At 42.4% G+C, this 19,455-nt stretch overlaps 1 protein-coding gene across 5 annotated transcripts in view; it reads right to left on the reverse strand.

Moving 5' to 3' along the window:
• The window catches only part of SYNCRIP (synaptotagmin binding cytoplasmic RNA interacting protein), a 27,294-nt gene extending 8,468 nt beyond the window's left edge, over nucleotides 1-18,826 (reverse strand). For 2 of the 5 annotated variants that reach the window (XM_068937713.1, XM_068937711.1), the window contains exons 1-10: nucleotides 18,466-18,785; nucleotides 16,767-16,926; nucleotides 15,752-15,870; nucleotides 15,460-15,567; nucleotides 13,617-13,730; nucleotides 13,346-13,522; nucleotides 8,222-8,357; nucleotides 7,117-7,322; nucleotides 1,847-1,996; nucleotides 420-541 (exon numbers count right to left, since the gene is read on the reverse strand). In XM_068937713.1, the coding sequence (XP_068793814.1) occupies nucleotides 420-541; nucleotides 1,847-1,996; nucleotides 7,117-7,322; nucleotides 8,222-8,357; nucleotides 13,346-13,522; nucleotides 13,617-13,730; nucleotides 15,460-15,567; nucleotides 15,752-15,870; nucleotides 16,767-16,914 (1,280 nt within the window). In that variant the 5' untranslated portion in view covers nucleotides 16,915-16,926; nucleotides 18,466-18,785. Of the gene's footprint in view, nucleotides 1-419; nucleotides 542-1,846; nucleotides 1,997-7,116; nucleotides 7,323-8,221; nucleotides 8,358-13,345; nucleotides 13,523-13,616; nucleotides 13,731-15,459; nucleotides 15,568-15,751; nucleotides 15,871-16,766; nucleotides 16,927-18,465 lie in introns of all 5 variants that reach the window. The other 3 variants (XM_068937712.1, XM_068937710.1, XM_068937714.1) reach the window with 3 other exon arrangements.
• Between the last annotated feature and the right edge of the window lie 629 nt (nucleotides 18,827-19,455).

Consider the following 19,455-nt stretch of genomic DNA (forward strand, 5'->3'; position numbering starts at 1 on the left):
GAAAAAGAATGTGGGGGCTCCTCCTTTCAGTGGATACATTATTAAACAGGGGTACTGTATCAGTTCTTCTAAGCCTGCTGTGAAGAGCACATGTTGCTAAGTACATTCATAGGATGGATCGGTGCAGAAGTACAAGAACTTTAGAAGAAAAAGCGTAACGTATGCAGGTTTCATGACCTTCATACGTTTCCTCTGGTGCTCACCCACACACGGAGCAAAACGGGACCTGAATTCTCACCAACACCACTATAAATCAGTACTTCTGATGTAAAACGCAAACAATTTAAATGCATCCAACATTTTCAGAGAAGCCAGAAAAACTGTGTACACTGTAGTATAACTACTAAAATACCCAAAGCTCCAATTTTGTACATGTCTTTCAGAAGTAACACAAAATATGTGCATGCATTTACACTTACATCTGATTTTTAGCCGCTTGTCTCTGAGCTTTCCGTTCTTTCCTTTTTTGATCTGGTGGCTTAGCAAAAACAATTTCAATGTTTTCTCCCTCTAAATCTTTGCCATTCATTTCTTCCATTGCCTGAAGGAATTAACCAGACTTTAAATATACTTCTATGCATATCTGAAGTAATTAATTTTATTCTATCCTTTACAGCATGCATTTTAAAATTTGTTATCCAGAGCCAAAAACAACAATATAACTCTAAGTCAAAGAGCATAATATTGTGGATTTCAGAGTGCTATTCATTTCCTCCTAACGTGTCTCTCAAACCCAGGACTGTATGTATCAGTTTAAGATCTTCCAATTAAAACTGTGATCTTCAATCTTTGCAAACTGCTGGTTTCAATCTTTGCAAATTGTTTCAATTACTGAAATTACAGAACTGTCTTCTGAAAGGATAGATTTTTGCAATAAGGCAGTAGAGGATAAATTCTAATGTCAGCATACACACAAATACTTCTAAAGCTAGAGATCAGCGTATGTTTTTATTCCCTCACTCTACTTGTAGTTAAGGTCTTCCTTATTTTATTGGAAGCCAGAAATTAGTCTTTAACATGCTCATTCTGACATTTAAAAAAAATAAGTAAAAAATAAAAAGTGAAAAGAGCACACGCACAGGCACATTTCCCAGTGGTCACAGTGAATATTAAGATTCCCCTGCTTTAAACTCATATGTAAAGATTCTAGGGACTCTCTGGACTCTAGGGAGCTGAGCCTTGATGCAACACACATCCTGTGAAGAGATTCTTCCCATCATCTAGACCATCTGCTTTAATGCATCTGGATGAATAAGAATAGCTAAACCCCCTTGTATCCTGCATCATCCCACAGGAAACAAATAATATATATACTGCAGGGTGGGTAGGAATTATATTTTCCCTTCCTATCAAAAGATGACAGGAGAAAACCACCACCAGTAGGCTAATAAAATCCAGGGATGACAACTACTCAGTTGTCTGGCCCTGCTCATCAAAAAGAAAAGGTGCTTATTCCACACCACAGGAAAGGAAGTCATTCTTGTTCCTAGAAAATAAAAAGATCACCTAAATTTCTATCACCTGTCCTACAGAAATCGCTTTAGATTCTACCAATGATTTGGTGAGAAGTCACTCAACTTCTGGCACTTCAGCTACAAATGATAATACATGTGATTATCTGAGATCCTTGTCAGCAGAATCACTTTGGACAGTTGCATCTAAGACCTAGTTTCAAGCTGGTAACTGTATTTTCCTAGGAGACACCTACATAGGACAAAGTTATCAGTGACGATGCTTTAACATGTTTCCAGATAAAGCTTCTTCTCAAGTTAAAAGAACACAGCTTCTAAATGTTGTGTTTAGTCACTACTTCCACACACACAAGGTTACACTCCCCACCACTTACCTTTACAGCACCATCCCGTTCATCAAAATGAATGAAAGCATAGTCTTTTAGCTTCTTCACTCGTTCTAGCTTGCCAAACTGACTGAAGGCCTTTTCTAGTATCTCCTCTGTTACAGTATTGGCAAGATTGCGTACAAACAAAACTTTTACCTAAAGCAAAATTGAAAAAAAAAAAAAAAAAGGACTTAAAAGCATGATCTGAATACAAAATAATTATGTTTTGCAAGTCGTTACTATTGGCAGCACTGAAGAGGTCACTTCATTTTATGTATTTATGTATGTGTGTGTTTGTCTATGTGTGTGTATATTATACACATACATGTGTGGGTGTATATACATACACTATTCTTACAACAGGAGTTGGCTGCAAACCTTTCTGACTGGTAGAACTATCAAGTTAGTTTTTAAACACGATTACATAGCAACTGTATCTTGAAAAAAATCAATGCTATTTATGTTAATATTGAAAAGAATCCTAGCAGCAAGCTTCAACATAGGAACACCTTCAAAATTAAAAGACATCAACCAAGATCAGTTACAAGCAAAATAACTAACTTGTCTAAACAATGAAACGTTCTGATAAGTTTTTACTTAGGTATCTGCAGAATAGTCATCACCGTAATATCTAGGTCGGAGGTGACCCGGCCTGCAGCTCTTGAGCTCTTTGACTTGTGGCTCCCATACCACAGCTACATCAAATACCTGGCAGCAGGATTCTGCTTGAATCCTGAGCAAGTGCACTAACACGAATCCACAGCTGGAGGAGGGCAGAGAGACAGAAGGGGATGCTAAGGCTCACATTGCCAGTTCACCCCAGACTTTCTCAGAAGTCAAACGCGGTCCCTGCCTTTGATGAACACCCATCTCCAAACAATTCTGACAATCTGTTCCCTCCCCCTGGTTCTCCAGGGCGTGCAATAGGACTCTGAAGCCACAGGAAAATGGATATGCAGCTTGTAGAGTCAGAAAGACTGGTTACCTTTAAGTATTCAGATATGCCTGATAGTCACTAAATCATCACCAGCATCCAAAGTTGTGCCAGCCACCAACTGCTTAAGATAAGAGAAAATACAAGGCAGTCTGAGAAAAGACAAACCTAATTTAACGGAGCAGACAGGTTAACTTACACCATCTGCGAGTTATGCTGTACACCATGAATCACATACGATACTGAGTTGCTATCACGAGAAGACCTGCCCTTGCATCCAACGTTCAGGTTACACTAAATGACTAAAAGCTATCGTGTTTGCACGTCATCCACGAGTTCTGACAATTTACACTGGCACCTCTTACTGGTTGGGAGAGTCCTTTCCATATGCTGCCACCATGCCTTAACACCATGTTCGCTTCCTATTGCCGAAGAATGCTTACAGTCTTATTTTCCAAAAGAGCAACCACCAATGTAGCTGCAAGTCAGCTGTAAAGACTTGTAACTTCCAACCACATCCCCTCCACCAGCATTAATTTCTCACTAGCTGATGACAAAAACAAGTGTACATGGGTTGGTGCGTAGGTGCACTGACTTCCCATTCCTTACCCCAAAGCTCTACACAAATAAGATAAGGTGCAAAGAGACCAAAGAAAATAATAGTTCAATTTGTTGAGGCAGAGCTATACTCTCTGCTCCTACCAAGTATAGGAACCCAGTAAATCCAGGCACCTGTTTTATAAGAGGCAACTATTAATGCAATTAAGTTACAAATAAACGGAACAGAGTTCTCTAAGTTTTTATCACACTCTATGCCAGAACTAGGATGGGATGCAGAGTTTGGAAGAAAGGATACTACAGATCATAAATCCAATCCAAAGTGGCAACTCTGTTCTTCGGTAATAATTACTCTACGTGATTCTCAGGAGATGGTAAGAATCATAGTGAGCTCCACAGAGAAAGCTTCTTTCTATCCAAACTTTTCCTATATGCCTCTATAGTAAGGGCAACCCGTATTTTTATAAGCCGTATTTAATAACTATTCTAGCAAATTGTCCTAATCACTACCTTAACTTTATCTTATTTCATGAAAATGAATTACAGGAAGTTGTGTGGTGTAAACACTGCTTTTAAAACTGCTGCCTTTCAAACCAGTACTCCTTGCTCTTCTATTTTTGGAAAACATGAAAATTGGAATCTCATGAGGAACCCTAAGCAGCCTGATCCAGTAAGTCCACAGTAACTGACACATTTAAAAACTTCAAAAGTCATCATCTGTTTTATAAAAGATACACTGACTTGATAACAAAACATTTTTCCAAAGAAGAAATTGGTTTAAATTTGCTTCAGTGTAGGCAAATCCACTAACCCAACACCTAAGGCTTTGGTGGTGTTACGGGTTAAAAGCGTAGATGAACTTGCTGAAGAAAACATCAAAGCTAAGAGGCAAGTCAAAACACAGATCGGGAGAGAAGATAAATTCATTTTTACTATTTTCATTTAAGCTAACTAAAGAGAAAAGGAAGGAAGCCCTCTTCATTAAGGCTCATTGGAGGTGTAAGCAAGGATCCATAAATACACACCTAGCAGTATACCCAGTATTCTTAGCATCTAAGCGCACTGCAGCATCTTAGTACAAAGTAAATGCACTTTTAAAACTATCCAAGACTGGACCAAGAGTTCTGGGATCGGCTCTTTTTCCTCCTGTTACTTGCAGTCTCTCAGAACAAACACTTCACACTTTTTTAACACATTCTCTGAGGGCTACTGTAGCCCACCCAGCCTCCTGTCCTGCACCCTGCCAGCCTACCATAAGCACAATAGTTTATTTAGCTTCTTATCCTATCAGTCCTGAACATGCTCTGTATGTACCCTCTGCCATGCTACAGAAATGAATTAAAACAGCATGAATTTCATCTGCACTACATGTGTAAGTAGCATCAAAACACTCTTTAATAGAAATTAAGCTAGCGGCACAATTGCTGGAAGTTAAAGAAAGTTTATTTTAGATCAGAATTCAAATACTTAACCAATCACACTCTCATCTGTCAGTACAAGTACTAATCTCCTGGAACACACATGTCTAGCTTCAAAAGCTGGCTTTCTATCTCCTCATGCTCAAGATACTTCAGATTCAAAATTTAAAGGGAACTAACTTAAACGCATCAGTATTAAGTATGCATCCATACAGTACTCTCCGCAACATTTAAGTACATGTCTGGAGGGGAAAGAAAAAACCTTGAACAAACATTTCAAAGTTTACATTAGTAGGCATCAATATATCTATGGAATGACAAGCTGCTTTTCTCCTGGTATTTAAGACGATCCTGTTCACCTTGTGGCTACCAAGGACAACTTATTTTGCCCATAGTTTGTTTTTAGGGACGTTCTTTTCTCAAAGTCTAGAAAGAAAACTGCCATCTAGATGATTAATCTCATGAAAGCAGCCTACTACTCCTACCTGCAGTCTTTTCTCCAGATCCTTCTATCAAAGGAATGTGTAATAAGACAAGGGTCAAGCCCTCCACCTGTGCTCAAAAAAGACAGCAGTCGGAAGCAGCGACAGCCAACCTGCAGCTTGCACCTGGGATCTTATTCTGACTGCAGCAGTAGCTAAGCTGCCCATCTTCTTGGGAATAAACTGCAATAAATCACCAAAAGTAGGCCTAACACTTCCAGAAAGCGGAGAGGTGATCATATTTTCTGCAAACGTACCTTAAGTGGGCAAGAAAGATTGCAGAGTAAAGCCTTGCCTTTTTCCAGGAATGAGCTAAGTGACCCACCATCAGTGTTTGCTTGCCCTGAACTTCTACCTTCAGTCACAAGCTAGACACTCTCTACTTCGGCATTTTCATTCGCACCACACCTCTTTCAACAAGTCTTCAACCCAAGCTACGTTCCACATCTTTGGCGTATGGCACTAACTGTATACAAGTTGATTTTCTGTACCTTTTTTGTACTTTAGGCGTTTTCCCCTTTACGATTTTATGTCCCACTTTAAATATGAAACAATATAAGGTACTAAAACATGAAGTTTAACACATTTGAAAAAACATGTAAATTGGGGGAAAACACTACCAAGCTTTAATTTCTTTAGCTTTCATTCCCTATATCTGTAAATTTATTTTGGAAAGATATCTAACTCTGTTCCTCATCACTTCCCACTTATCTATTCAGTCATGTCAGCAGAAATCCCTGCTAATTTAAACATTTTGCTGGATTAGGACTCTCCTCTTTGAGCCAAAAAACTGATCAGATGGAAAAGCTGCCATATGGAGGAAATGCCACCTTTGACAAACTTTACCTGCAAGACTCTTCCCTGCTGCTGACAGTCTATGATGCCAGGCAAGCAAAAAAAAAGGATAGAGACTGGAGGCAGGGTAGTTCAAAAGCTTCTGCAATACATGCATTACAAAAGCAGCTTCTTCCTAAAATGGGCCCCCATCCCTCAGACCTTTTCCCTTGCAGCTCACCAAAGCGGAGATCCCAGCCAAGCTATCTTACTAGGTTCATCAAAGTAGGACTACAGCAAGTGATGCGTCTCAGATGAGAGAAAAAGCACAGATGAAAAGCAAGCAAAGGGAAAGAGATAAGGACATGGGCGAGCTATGAGCTTGCATTAAATAACTGAGCTACACAACATAACTGAAAAAGATAGGGCTGGGCCTCATCTGATGGCCAAAAATCAGGTAACCTGTTTCTGTGGCAAAACATTACATATACATAACAAAACTGCTACAAGGCATTTTAAAATGTTAGCATTCAGATTTTGTTTCACTAAAACATTCAAAATCCAAAGTATTACCATTCTTAACATTTCAAGGAATTTAAAAAAAAAAAAAAAAACCCACAGAGTTAAAGATATAAGCTCCAATGAATGTAACTGCTTAACTTCTCAGGAATAACTTCCAAAAGGAAACTCTGAAAATCCCAGTTTATGTCCTTCCTTTTGAATTTATAAATACATAATTCTAGGGTAATTGAGGTTTGCTCTCTGGTCATCTGTAGACTTCTGTCCCCTCCAAAATACTACGCTACACGCTACCGCAACTTTTGAGTTACTGCCATCACTTCCAGATGAGAGATAAAGTACATCAACATAAATATCATTTTAGTCATTGGCATGAATAACGTTCAACACTGTCTCAGGCAGCAGGAAATAACACTTGTCAATGGAGTTTTCAAATTCATTTCAATTCCAGAATGCATTCATATTTTTATCACCGCACTTTTAACTTTTCAAGAATGCTGAACGATGTTATTTTAATTTATGCTAACATCAGAAAATACTTACTTTAGAACAAGGCACTCTAAATATATGCTTCCCTTACTGCTTTATTACCTTTGCCATGACTTCAGGATCTGGATCTTCTATAGGGTCAGCCCATTCAACTGTAACAACGTTTCCCCAGACTTTCACTTTGCCACTCATTAACCTACGTCTGGCCTGAGCAGCAGTTTTGTGATCTTCGTATTCAAGGAAACAGAAACCCCTGTTCTTTTTCTTGTCATCAGGTTGATGATACAATATGACATCTGTAAGACCCTCTGAAATTAAGCAAAAATATTTATTTCTTGTGGCTTCAATCCATGAATTTGTAGCATAAAGTGGGGATTATCTTTCTGAGAAGTGTGTCTTATGAAAAGAAAAAAAAAAAAAAAAAAACCATGAACACACTAGTCTTCAGAGCCTACATATAAATTCCCTTACCTTCACAATGAACACTTTAAAAGAGAAACTTTGCACTAACCCAACACAGGTTCCATTTTTAATGGTGGAGAAGGCTTATTAGCTATGAAAGAGTACCCTTCCTCTCAATGAATGGAGAAGAGAGAGCATCGCCAGAAGTTGTGCTCTGTCAGTTCTCCTCACAAACCTTGAAGTCACAACACACCACATTATTTGGACGTTCAGGGAAAAATACAAGAGGTCAAACTTCCATGATTGTAAGCCTTCTAAAAAAAATGTCAGTGTTGCTCAAAGTAACCCAGGTATACCATTCAGTAAGAGAGGAAGCCACAAAACGTTATCTTTTTCCGCTTATATGTAGTTATCAAAAAGATATCCTTATCAAATCATTAAGAAATCTGAAGCACAGAACTAGTTATGTTCACAATCTTGCTTCAGTTCTGCTTTAAAAAGGCTTAAAACATCCTTCAGTATAGAAATTATAGATCCATCCATTTCTTTGAATGGGCGTTTTAAACATCGGACAGTTATTCTCCATGTAAAACTTGAAACCACGCACCCAGCGTAATCACATTTTTAAACTTAACTCTGCTGCAAGCTGAAAGAAGTTAGAGGTTCCAAAACTTAAGACAAAAGCTAAGTGATCTCAGTTCAAGGTCATCATCATTCAACCGTAAGCCGAAAGATGGTGAGAAGAGTTCATCAGTGATCACATTTTACATCTCTCCAGCTCTCAAAAACATAGTTACTGACTTACCTGTTACTTTGCTAAACTCTTCAACAATTTGCTCCTTGGTTTTACTCTTGGGAATAGAACCAACAAAAAGCCTATTATTGGCAACAGAGATGCATACACCAATGTGTTTTCCAGAACGAATTTCATGATTGTTGTACTGGGGGGAGAAAAAAAAAAAAACAAAAACAAAAAACAATCATCAGTTACAGATCACTTTCACTCTATCATCATCATCAAATATTTTCCTTCTGCAATCATAACACATAGTAATACATTAAAATCCTAGGAGCTTAACTCTTGCTGCGTTCAAGTAATGGTTTTGCAGTATACCCGTGTTTTCTAAGGTACCTCCACAGTTTCAGCCAACAATCATCTTTGTCTTCTTGTTCAAGCCTCTTCCTTAATACACATTTCTGGAGAGGTTTCTTTCCTGTGGAGGTTTATTCACGTAGAACCACGAAAGGTGAACCCTGCATCTAAGTTATCAAGGTAAAGGCTACTGCCTGTCACAACAGCGCAGAAAAAGCAACGCAAGTTGCTCTACAGACCGCATCTGTGAATTCCTAAATTCAGTCTTGTGCAATAAAAGATAAGTATTACTAGTCAGATTCCCTTCAAGAGTCCCACAGTTTAAACAAAAAAAACCCAACACACTATTCACGATTAGGTCTCCTCCACAAAGTCTGTGTGCAAAAGCAATTGCCGAACTATGTCCACAGCACTTAGACTGCACACACAAACACAATATACTGCCAGAAAAACCCCTTCCTGAAATTCTAACACTTCTGTACAAATACCTCTCCTGAAACAGGTAATTCAGAAGAAACCCTAAGATCAAGGGGAAAAAAAATAAAACAAAAACAAAACCAAAAAAACAACAAAAAACTTAAAACTATTACTGGAGACATCTGTACACAAAGTGCCTTTCATTCAGATGCGGAACAGATAAGCATCAACAAATAAGCAGCAGGGAGGTTAAATGGTGGTATATCAACCACTTTCTCACTGGAAGTCTTGTATAGACAATTCTATAGCTAGGAAAGCGTATTTTGTGGTCAACATTTTACTGACGAGCAGGAGGATAACTTTGAATTTAACCTTGCTATATATTTTGGGAGCAATTCTGGTCTCGATAAACATTTGTGCAGAAGCAAGTCTCCCCACATCTCCTCTTGCTTTGTGTACTAAAATCAGGGTGAAGATCTATGTTCATTTACATTTTGCATGTATCTGTCATAAACGACACAAACTACATTACATTGAAAATTTTCACCAAAGTGAGACAATTAAGTCAAAAGTGAGCTAAAAGAACCGTATATGAGAGAAGTATCTGTGCTTCATACTGGAGTAAGCATGTTCCCAACTGGTTATATATGCCCCAAAGCATAATAAAATACTGTAAAAGACTTCTATCTGCATATCTGTTACCCATGCTACAGAGGAAGAACTGATTTTATAAAGGAGGCAACAGAGTGACACAGGAAGACTATGTATACATTTTACAATTGACATTGATTAAGACACTCATACATATGAACTTAAGACAAGATTATTAGCAGTTCAAAAAAAATCCTTAAAAAACCCCCCCACACACAGGCTTAAAAAGTTGACCATTTTTTGGTCTAGATACAAGACACAAATTGATTCTTCAGTTGTGTTACCTACAGTATAAGACTTTGTCTGACTGTGCTTATTAAATCTAAGACCAAAGTTTGGCTACACACTTAACTGAAGAGCCTTCCACGAACCTCTTGACAACAAAACAGCGTTTCACAATTAAAATACATATTTTTCTACTATGTTCCATACTTTCCGTAGTTTCTCAACAGCTCTGTCATACCTCAGTATGTTTACCACTACTTTTCATTCCACGTTTCTCTCAGCATAGACAAAATTAAGCCTTGAATTAGGTGCTCTTAGAGATAGATAAAATTTGTGCTTTTTAGGTAATTAGTTTGCACACCAGCTGTAAACTCAGATTAGATGTATACAAGTCCAAATCATGATTTGGATAAATTGCCCAAAAAGAGTAAGATTACCAATGCAGCAAGGTCAGGATCATGCTTTTCTGTCCCAACACTACTAAATTAATGCCCAAAGTTAGTAACACAAACATTAACGCTCTCTAGATGCTATAAAAGGTAGACTTTTTTGCTAAGTTCTTCATGAGCCAACTTGCAAACAATAGGTCAAAGTATGCATGAAGTCTGTTCTGTCATTATACCCACTTAAACTTTCACCAGCAGTTTTAGTTTATTTTCAGCAGCAAACAGCAACTTATATTGCTGTGTGTAGCTGACAAACTGTTTAATATGCATATCTGCATAATTCACCTGTATCTACACTTTGATCAAACTTGTACTTGCTCTAGTCAAAAACCGAGAAAACTATAACATATTACAGTTCACATGTGTTCTCCTACAAACTTCACCCTCTCAACTGTTGTATCTCTGCCTACATACAGAAACCATAACCACTCAAAAGCGTATTACTAGAGTAAAATCTAACAATTTCATAGGAAGTATTAGAAGAGGGAACTGAACATGCGTGCAGCGTGTAAGTGGAATTGCAATTCCTAACTCAGACAGTTTAGAACATAAGCTAAATGCAAGCATGCCAACAGGGAAAAGGTATTATCAGACCTCACTTTTTATAAAGAAAAAGTGTAAAAAGAACAGTTGAGATGCCACTTCTAACTTAACTAGCATTGGGGAAGAGGTGGGAGGGAGAGGGGTTCAAGCATGCACTAGAAGAAGTGCTGCACATAAAATTAACTACTGTTAGCATCCGTAAGTCTTCTCAGTATTAGGCCACACCATTATTCCATTTTGTCTCAAGCACAGTCCCAAAGGTATTTCAAACAAAATTTTGGAAGTTCTCCCTTTTTTTAAGATGCTAGAGCTATGCATAAACAAAATCAGGGCTTGAATCTTTCGGATGGGAAATTTTCTCTGGCTAGTTAGACAAGTCAACATTCAGTTTATTCAAAATTTTAGTTCACTTTTTTGTGACACTGTCTTAAAATGTGTGGATAATACAGCAGCTAGCCAAACATGAATCATGTAAAGTACACTAAGTTACGTTAAGTGCTAGAGTCTGAAGACAGCTCAGACAGCACATTCTCTGCTGCTGTCTGAGTTTTGGGGGGGAAAAAAAAAATCTCAGCTGTCTCTTTTATTAACACTCAGAAGCCTACAGGCAATGCAGAGATTTTTATTCATCACATTTTTGCTGCAACTCAGAATTTCTGAGAAAGAAAAAAAAGCGCAAAGCCTTTAGGAGGAAGATGGGAAATAACAACAAAACTCTGTTAGGCCAGAAAGCTGGAAAATAAGTTGTTTGTGCATCAGAAGATCAGACACAGTGTCAGAAAAGAGTACTGGCTGTTAAAACACCTAGGAAGAAGGAACCAGCACTCCAAAGGGAATTTCAGCAGCCTCTCCCATGCATGCATGGGCACAGGATTTTCAACAGGTCTCTGCAGCCATGTCTTGCTGGTACCCTTGCAAATCACTCAAACTTTTAATACAAAAAGCTAGCCAGACAAATACTGACGGGACCATTCAAAAGCTCTGATAAATGCCACAAGATCCAGGTCAGAACTAATTGTGTCCTAAAAGAGGTTAGCATAAGGCTGAAAACTACCCTATCAAATCAAGATGATTTTTCTCAGTACTTTTTCCAACTACTGCATTCAGTGGCTATTTAACTTAAAAACAGAACACTTCATCACTTCACCCTATTCTTTCTTGCATATCAAAGATGAGGTACAAAGGGACATTATACGCTTGTATCATTTAGTAGAAGACTGAGGCCAGAATTTGATCTGTTACCTTTATGGAAGCACAATTCAAATTGGTTTTCAGACCCCAAAGAGCATGCTACATTTGAGGAAAATTAGGTTAACTGAAGAAAAATTCCTTTTGATTTGTTCACTAGGTGCCTCTGAGAATATATATGGTTTGTTTCACTGTCTAAGTCACGTGCACTACTCCAAAGAGTTCACGCAAGAGATAAATAGCTACGCTGACAATAAAAAGGCACAGCGGTATACACAAAGTTGAATTATCCCAAGTATATTTGGATTGTACACAGGATCATCAGAAGGTTCTAAGTTAAACAGTAGATTTATTTTTTAATTTTAATACTTAAAAAATGCCCCATCTTCACTTTGCTTTGTCTCCACAATTGACTTCCATTAAGAATGTGTCAAAAAGCCACCTTAACGATCTAAGAGATGTACCTTATTCCAAAACTCAGATTTAAATCATACTATATTGATATGCCTCAGAATCAGTATGCTTAGCACTCCTGAGGATCCTACCATGCACTGTGATCTCACCCATATCAGCGCAGTAGCAACTAGCTCAAAGTCTCCAAATTCCACTTCACCAGAAAAACAAGGGGGCATTAGTAGGATATTAGTGGGTTTTGATTTGTTTTTAAATGATGAAGGTTCCATGCATAAAACCTGGAAAGCTTATTAAGAGTGGTCTATTCCTTCTACCAAATTATTTCACACCTTGCCTAAAACGTACAAGATGTTCTTTAATCTGGCAGGTTTTCTGTAATTTTTTACAGACAGTTGCAATAGATAGAATAAACCTTAACAGTAAAAAGCAATTATTTCCCATCTGAACTATCTTATGAAATTCCATGACTTTAGAAGCCTTGTTCCAGTGTGGGGCCCTCTGCTGGTGCACAAGCAAATCCAAAGTCATATAAACCTGATCAACTCTTTTTTTTTTTTTTTTTTTTTTAAAAGGGAAGGGGGAACACACACACACGAACACACACACACACAAAACCCCCTCCCCCCCACTTCTCTTCAAAACTCATTCAAAAAGCATTCAACAAGCAGACAGATCAAAAGTCACTACTGCTAATAAAACTTCTGTTAATACAGGCTTATCTAACTGGATAAAGTAGCAGTCCACCTATTCTTTTTTCCCCTCCTTGTCTATAATACGGCCATTTATACACAGAATTCTGTAGAAATATTTAAAAATACCTAGTGGACATTTATGGAATGACCTAATAATGACAGTTTCCTCTTAAGCATTTGAGCACTAGGATCAGGACAGCTGCTTATAAGGCAGTGTTAAAAAACATAACGACAACACACAAATAAATAGGAAAACTTACCAGTTTAACAGCCTCCTGAGCTGCCTCTTTAGTACAAAAAGTGACAAAAGCATATCCTCTATTTAGACCAGTTAATGGATCCATCATTAAGCGAAGATCCCATATAGGGCCAGCTTTCTCAAATAACGGTACAAGCTCATCTTCAAATAAGTCTCTTGGAATCTTGCCCACAAATATCTACAACAGACATATATAGCATAACTTGTAAAAAAAAAAAAAATAATGCCCAATACATATGACTATATTTACATAAAGACCTCCTTCTCCTTACCTCTGTACCAACAGAAGGTTGTTGCCCTGAATATACAGATTCTGGAGGAGGTCCACCATACTTTCTCTGTCCAGTAGTGACATCAAGAGTGTAGCCTGTTCTCTCCAAGAGTGCCTTCAAATAAGAAATTTAAAAAAAACATAAACCAATCCAGCTTATTTAGACATACTTCATTCACAAACAACACGCATGCTTGTAATTCCACTTAAACCGTACTGCTTAAAACTCTCACATGCAAACAAGCCTAGTGCTAATACTTCAACAAAAAACTTGCAAAACAACTAGGAATACTGCCAGGTAAAGAAACACTGTCAGAAAATTAGAGGTTCACATGGAGGTTTTCAGATTTGTTCATTTTCATACAGGAAAAAAAAAAAAAGCTAAGTAATAGACTAGCAAGCTTCCCTTTAATTAGAAAGATCTTAACAGTCCAAGTCACTTCTTGTTTTGGCATGCCCAATCCTGCAAAAAATTATGCACAGAAGTTCCCTTCACTTAATGAGATTACTCATAAGTGTGAAGTAAAGAACACATGCTTAAGTGCTTACACTTCTGGAATACTGCTCTTACTGCTTCAGGTATCCCACCACTGAAGTGGTAATACTTATTTCTCCTATCTTGTCCCTCTCTATATATCTCAGATTCCTTGTGGACACAGTCAACATTCCAGCACAACTGATTTTCACTGGAAGCACTACATACAGGTAGAGATACGCTACTAATTAAAAAATGTCAGATGATATTCGGTATGCAAATATGTAAAGAGAAACTCTTCTGGAACTAGTCTGTCTTAATAATTTTGCACAAAGGTAAACTAACTCTATACGCAGAGAAAGAGCATATTTAACAAATTAATTATAATCAAAGAGCTGTTAATAACTTCACAACCCCAACATTGCAAAACGAGATTTTAAGTGCTATAGTCATCAGCAGTAAAAGCTACACTACTTTAAGTGAGTCAAGGTAGTCTTCATTCTAAGTTAGCCAATGTATTTCATGTGGTGGTGATTGGAACCCCTATCAGTTTATTGGAATTTATAATTAATGGCATTCAACCCTCAAAGACAGGATAGGAAAAAAAAAACGCATTCTAGTTTTGCAAGCTGCATAGCTTTTTGTAGTATTTTAACACAGTCATTTTGCAGTTTACGCACAAAAAGTTAAAGATGAAAGATTCTCTCACTTTTCTAAGACATCAGTGAAGCATGCTTAGGAAGTTTTCCGTTAAGCTTGAATAAACTTACTATCATAAAATTTAACACAAACAGTAGTATGCAACTCCTGAGACACAAACCACATATCAGAAGACTGATACCAACAAATAATAATGTGACCGTTATTAAGATAATTTTGCATACAGTTTTCATAAACTGCATGACAATGACATAAGAACAGGCTGAACTTATCTAAATCCTCTACAGCCTGTTTCTTTCAGACACACGTTATCTTCTCAGTTCCCAGTCACCTTAAGTCTGAACGGGGGTGAGGGGGACACCAAGACCAATAACTGAAGTTATGAATTTTGAACAAGTTTCCTAGAAGTTTTACCGTGAAATGGTAAAACTGTTTCACCAAGAGGCATACATCAGGGTACAAGAGTAAAAGATTTTCAAGTCTCTCACTTTTGTGTACACTCAGTTCCAGGAATTAACAGTATATGCAGCTTCCTCTTGAAAAAGATGAAGTGCAAGATCAATATGCAAATAAGAGCCTACTAATAATGATGAATAATCTCAAATAGTCTTTACTAGAAAAACATAGTTCCAAAAGAACTCGGGCATCAGTCACAAGAGCTTGAAAAACCGCAAATATATTGTATACCTAATACCTTTTAGGCACATACCTTAATTTTTGACTCATCTGGTCCTTTGCTAGAATCTGCCACCTTGGTCCCCTGTTTTTCCCTCTGCCTGTATGTCTTCATTACTCCACATAAAAAGGCACTTTTGTTCTGCAAAAGATGCATTAATCTTCAGTTCTGCAAATATGACAAGCCAGAGTCTAATTTTGCCTTGAACTAAAACAGTGTGTTTTACACATCACATATGGATTGCTGAAGAGACTTAAGCAAACTTCTTGCCAGTCTACTAACAGTTTGTCCCTCAACAATCATATTCTAAATGGCTTAACATTACCTGAACATGTGAGAGATCACTGTCTTTAAACTGCTGAAGGACTGCCAATGCACCTTCTTCATTAAATTCCTTTAAAGCTTCAATAGCTCTTTCATCTAGATCACTATGTGCAACTAGCCCTACAGAAAAGAGAAAAAAATTACTCATTACATTTGGGCAGCAATCTTTGTTTACCCATGTTTAACACATCTAACACATTTCAGTGACCTTAAACCAGTCACTGAGTAACATAAGTTACTATACCTAAGAAATCATTTATTCCTCTAACTTAAAGATTAAGTGATCAACATTTTTCTATTAAGAAGTGCCAAAAAGTCAAGATTCAGAATAAGTGTTATTGCATTTATGTTTTCATTCAGCTTCTGTGAAATCCAGATGTTACATAGCCCAAGTTCATTTTCAATATCCTCAAGCTGAACACAGAAGGAGCTATCAAAACCTGACTTAAGCTTGACTAGCAATAGTAACTTGATGCATTTTTGAGAAGACTGTAAAGGCCATATGAATTACAGCACTAAAAATGACAACCACAATCCAAAAAAACTCAAAACAAACAAACAAACAAGCAAGCATACAAAATGCAAGCTATGCTATGCCTGAGAGACACAATAACCTTTGCATCTATAAGCTCAAATGCTACATCACTAAGTATCATTTCCAGCAGAAGACGACTACCAAGGCTTCAGTTACCTAAAATTACCTAAACTACTGTAAAGATGCACACTAAGACCACATCACCTACTCCTAAAAACCATCTCTTGCCTATTCCAGCTGTTGCTATGGTTACACATGTACTTTTCCTCTTCCCCACCCTTCAACCCAAGTGACCTGGCTCAACACTTTTCTCTGAAAAATACTGTGGCAAATTAAAGCACTAAGTGAAAAAAAACCCACAGATTTTTGTAAGACTGCAGTCCCCATACTTTTGGAAACCACAAAAAGTTGCTAATTAGCCCAAAGACAGCAGAATCCAATGAGATATCGTAAGTGTGGTTTTGCAAGTTTTGCATCTTACCTGCAACGTAAATTTCATCTAGTTTTTCAGCAACTTTCTGTGGTAAACCAGCATCAAGCAATGTCTGGAAATGCTCAGAATGGGTAACTGCAGCAGAAGTATCCATGGGCTCTTCAGTACCATTCCCATTAACATGTTCAGTAGCCATGTTTCCAGATATCTGTTCAAACGCAATAAGCATCATAATTAAGCTAAAATTATCTTCAAGCAGAACGATTCAGTGACAATACATGCAACAGACTGCTCTGTTCTTGCAAAAAAAAAAAAAAAAAAATCTTTGACCACTTCCCTGATACTTTTAGTTTTGGAAGATGCACGAAAATTCCTCAAAAGAAGCGCTAACACAAAGGAAAACCCTAACACCACTGCCTGACGGGGGTGGGGTAGCTTTCACTGCAGGTTTTACACAACGCAGCCAGACACTCTGACTCACCTCCCTCTCTCTGTCTCTCTAACACTCCCTAAGAAGCTCTGAACAAGTTAGAAACGGAGCAAGAAGCCAATGGCGGGGGTGGGAGGAAGAGCAAACCTGCCACATGCCGCCGCCGCCGCTACCGCGCGATACCGTCACTGACACCCGCGGCTGCCTCCACCTCCGTCGCCCGCTGCCAACTCGCTGCCCCCCGGAGCAAACCGCGGGCCGCCCCTCCAGGCCCCAGGCGCGGCCGGGATCCCTTCCCGCCTCCACGCCGGTGCCGGCCGGGCCAGCGAGAGGAACAAAGCGCTCTTCCCAGTCCGCACCCACCCACGGCGGCAGCGGCAGCCGCCATGAGCCCGATGGAAACACGTGCTCTGCGCGTTCAGATGTCCTACAACTTCCTCCAGTGACCGACTTCCCCCCCTCCCTCCCCTCCCCGCCACACTCCCGCAGGAGGAGCGGCTCCCCCCCACCCCGAGCCCCGGCCATTCCCCACCTCTCACCCTATTCCCCCCGGAGAGCGGTTGCAACACCCCGGGCCCGATTTCACCACTCGGCCAGGAGCTCACGGCGCCTCCCGGCCCCGCCACCGCCGCCACCCAACCGCACTTCTCCCCGAAACAATGCAGCACCCCACGGCCGGCCCCTTCGCCCGGCCGGGAAGCGCCGCTGCCCGCCGCCCACCGCCCCGGGACGTGACGTGACCCGAGCCGGGGCGCGCCAGACCCCAGCGGCGCCCCCGCCCCTCGCACACGCCGGGCATGGCGGTGGCGGCCGGCCCCGCCGCCGGGCAGAGCGGCGCGGCGCGGCTCCCCCCGGCCCCTCACGGGCAATGAATGGAGCGGCGGAGCCGGCAGGACAATGAGGCGAGAGCCACGCGCCCCGCACGGCGACGGCCCGCCGCCCCCCCGGCCGCCGCCGCCGCCGCCTCCCCAGCGCCGGCCAGCCGCCGGGCCTAGTGCGCGGGCACCGGCCCAGCCCGGCCGCCCCCCGCCCGGCCGGAGCGGCCACGAAGGCAGCCAGCTCCTCCACCCATCATGCGGCGCCTGGCAGCCGGGCCCCGGCCCGACAGCGCTGCAGGGCCCCGGCGTGCGCCGCCCGCCGGCTCCCCCTGCCGCCCTGCCCAGCCTCCGCTCCCGCCCGGCCCCAGGCCCCAGGCCCCGGCCCGCTCCCACCGCGCTGCTGCGGGCGGCTGCGGGCGGCTGCCGCCGCCGCCGCTCCGAGCCGCCGCTAAGGCGAGAGCGATCCCGCCGGCCTGCCCGCCGTCGCCCGGCGCCTGACCTGTCGCTGCGGGGGTGAAACGCCGTGCGAAGGGGCTCGGGGCGCGGCTAGCGGCTCGGCGTGCTGAGGAGCTGCCCCCCTTCTCCGCTCCCTCGGTGTGTCCGGACAGTGTGCTGGAGCGGGCGTAAAATGGCGGCCGCTCGAGCGCTCACGCCGCTGCTGGCACCAACCCCAGCCCCTTCCACTCGGCTCGGGGGGGGGGGGGGAGGGAGGGGGGCGGGAGGGGAGGAGGAGGAGGAGGAGGAGGAGGCGCCGCGCGCGCTGGCGCAGCCCCAAACCCGGGGTCTCCCAGGCAGCTCCGCAAGGGTTATCGCCTCGCCCCGCCCGCTGGGCTACCAGCGCGCGCGCGCGCGCGCCCGCCGGCCCCGCCCTCCCCCTCTTCCACCGCTGCCGCCGCCACCACGCGCCCGGCGTTCCACGGAGAGCGGCGCGCGCCGGCTTCCCTCCCCCCCCCCCCCCCCGCCCGCCAAACCCCGCCTGGGCGGAGCACCAGTGAGCGGGGGCGCGCGGCGCTCGCGCACGCTCCGCGCCCAGGCGGGGGGGGGGGGGGAGGAGGCGGCGGCGAGGCGAGGCGAGCGCCGCGGAGGGAGGGGCAGAGCGCGGCGCGGGGCGCGGCCGGCCCCGCCGGCGCCTCGCTGCACCCCGCCCTTGCACCTGTGCGGGCGCGGCGCGAGGAGCGGCGCTGGCGGCGCGGCGATTGGGCGAGCGGCCGTTCCCACGGTGCGCAGGTGGCACAAAGGGGAGCGCGCGCGGCCGCAGGCGGGGAGTCCCCCCGAGCGGCGGCGGCGGCGGGCGGGGGAGACAAAGCCACGCAGACAAAGGGAGGAGAGCGGCGCTTTGTGTGGCCGCCGGCCAGCGCCGGGTGCCGGCCGCTGCCGCACACGGCCCAGCCCGCCTGCGAGGGGCGGCGGGGCTCTACGGGGCAGGGGACCCGCTGCCCCTCCCCCTCCCAACGGCTCTAACGGTCGGAACCTCCCCCGCTCCCCGCGC

This window comes from Struthio camelus, chromosome 3 (assembly GCF_040807025.1).
Source record: "Struthio camelus isolate bStrCam1 chromosome 3, bStrCam1.hap1, whole genome shotgun sequence".
NCBI classification, from domain to species: Eukaryota; Metazoa; Chordata; class Aves; order Struthioniformes; family Struthionidae; genus Struthio; species Struthio camelus.